Below are 2084 nucleotides of genomic sequence, written 5' to 3'. Positions count from 1 at the left end.
CGGGTGCCCCCCCCCCCCCCCCCAGGTCCTGGCATGCTCGGGAGTTCCCCAAATGCCACCCTAACCCCCATCCCATCCCTCTGGCTGCTCCCGGGAGCTGAACCTCTCCCCCTCCAGACTCCCCTCCAGGAGTCGCTCATCGAATTCGTGGATGCTGGCATCAGCAAACTGGCTGCCGAGGCTTTCCAAGGTAGGTGGGGGGCACGAGTGTCCCCTCCCCCTGCCCCACGGCCATCCCCAGCCCTGTCCTTGGAGGACGGTGGGGGCAGGACAAGGGTGGGCAGACAGGGTGGCCTGGGGGAGGGTTTAGCTCCCCTGGTCCCACTGCCTCATGTGCCTGGGATGTTACCCACACCCAGGGGAGTGCGTCCCTAAGGAAGGGACAGGGTGAGCTGTGTCACCGTGTGGCTTTGTCATCCCCAGCCGTGATGAAGTTCATGGGCGACCACCCTCTGAGGGGGCAGACGGAGCTGGACGCCATCTGCACCATCCTCAAGGTAAATCCCCCCCGCTGGGGTGGTGAGTCCTGGGGGGGGACGTCCCCAGCCACCGAGAAAGCCATGCCTGTCCCCAGCTGTGTGCAGAGCACGAGGTCCTGCGGGATGAGGTGTACTGCCAGATCATCAAACAGGTCACCAACAACACCAGCTCCAAGCCGTAAGTCCCTGCGCTTGTGTCATCCTCCCTGTCTGGGACAGCAGAGGCTGGCACTGGGGACACTTGTGTCCCCAGCTGGGCTGAGCTGCCCCAATGTGGGGGGATCCCATCCTCACAGTGGGCTGCGCTGCTTCCCAGGGTGGTGGGTGCCATTGCAGCCGCCATGGGCACCCTCGCCCTGCCTGGGGGCTCAGCTCCGGCTCTTCCCGGCAGGGACAGCTGCCAGAAGGGCTGGAGGCTGCTCTACATCCTCGCCGCCTACTACAAGTGCTCTGAGGTGCTCAGGCCTTTCCTCCTGGCTTTCCTGCAGGATACTAGCAGGCACCCAGAGCTGCCTTTCCAGGGTAGGGGCTGTGCACGCCCCAGGGTGCGGGGTGCATGGCAGGGAAGGATGCCCAGGGGTGTCACGGGGCTCCGGAGGTGCTTTAGCAGAGCCAACATCATGGCTCAGCTCCATCCTTCATCCTGGTCCCTGTCCCCGCCAGGTATAGCCAAAGCCTGCGAGCAAAACTTGCGGAAAACCCTGCAGTTCGGCGGCCGCAGCATCTTCCCCAGCAGCATGGAGCTCAGGGCCATGGTGGTGAGGCTGGGTGCTCGTGGGTGCCTGTGGGGCATGGGGCAGGGCTGACACCAGCTTGAGATTCCCCCCTGGAGGTTCCAGATCCCCCCCATGGGCTCAGGATCTCCCCCAGACACTGCCCTGGAGCTGATGGCCCCTTGCTGGTGTGGGCAGCACAGTCCTTTTTGGGGTCTGCTCTCCAGCAGCACCGCTTTGGGGGTCCCCAGCAGCTCTGTGCACCAAGATAAGGATGATCCCCATGGGATGGTCCCCGTGGGATAGCTTGGGGATTCGGGGTGTCCTTTGGGGTTCTGCTGTGTGCAGGGCCCCCCTGCACCCCAGTGTGTCTTCTCCATGCAGGCTGGACGCAGTGCCAAGCGCCAGCTCATCCTCCTGCCCGGCGGCATCGAGAGGCACCTCAAAATCAAGACGTGCTCAGTGAGTCAGAGGGGGCAAGAGGTTTGGTGCACACCGGGCTCACGGTGACTCCCTGGTGTGGGCACCCAGAGGGTGTGGATGGGGGGGGGCTGCACCTTTCGACTGTCCCTGAGCTAGGGGACTTTGGGAAAGAGAGAGAACCCTTCCCTGAGGAGCCGCATGGGATGAGCCTCAATGCAGGACCCATTGGTGGCCCCCAAGGGCGGCAGAGGGATGTGGCAGCGTCCCAGCTGCCTGTCCCCATGCCCAGGTGGCTCTGGATGTGATCGAGGAGCTGTGCAGTGAGATGGGGCTGCAGCACCCGGAGGCTTTTGAGGAGTACATCCTCTTTGTGGTGACCAACAGAGGTGAGGGGCTGGTGGGGACGGGATGGCTGTGCCACCGGTGGGTGCCGCACACGGCGGCTGTGCTCAGGCTCCCCGGGTGGCGC

At 64.3% G+C, this 2084-nt stretch overlaps 1 protein-coding gene across 1 annotated transcript in view; it reads left to right on the top strand.

Annotated features, from left to right (window-relative positions):
* Window positions 1-2084, top strand: part of LOC104135737 (unconventional myosin-XV) — a gene marked incomplete at its 5' end in the record, with an annotated part of 31329 nt that overhangs the window by 10194 nt on the left and 19051 nt on the right. The window contains 7 exon segments of the mRNA XM_035889135.1: window positions 118-190; window positions 424-497; window positions 575-657; window positions 871-1001; window positions 1143-1237; window positions 1577-1654; window positions 1905-2038. Of these exon segments, the coding sequence (XP_035745028.1) occupies window positions 118-190; window positions 424-497; window positions 575-657; window positions 871-1001; window positions 1143-1237; window positions 1577-1654; window positions 1905-2038 (668 nt within the window).

This window comes from Egretta garzetta, unplaced genomic scaffold (genome assembly GCF_000687185.1).
Source record: "Egretta garzetta isolate BGI_Z169 unplaced genomic scaffold, ASM68718v1 scaffold42, whole genome shotgun sequence".
Classification (NCBI taxonomy): Eukaryota; Metazoa; Chordata; class Aves; order Pelecaniformes; family Ardeidae; genus Egretta; species Egretta garzetta.
Note: the sequence above shows the minus strand (reverse complement) of the source record. Positions and strands in the feature narration are given on the sequence as shown.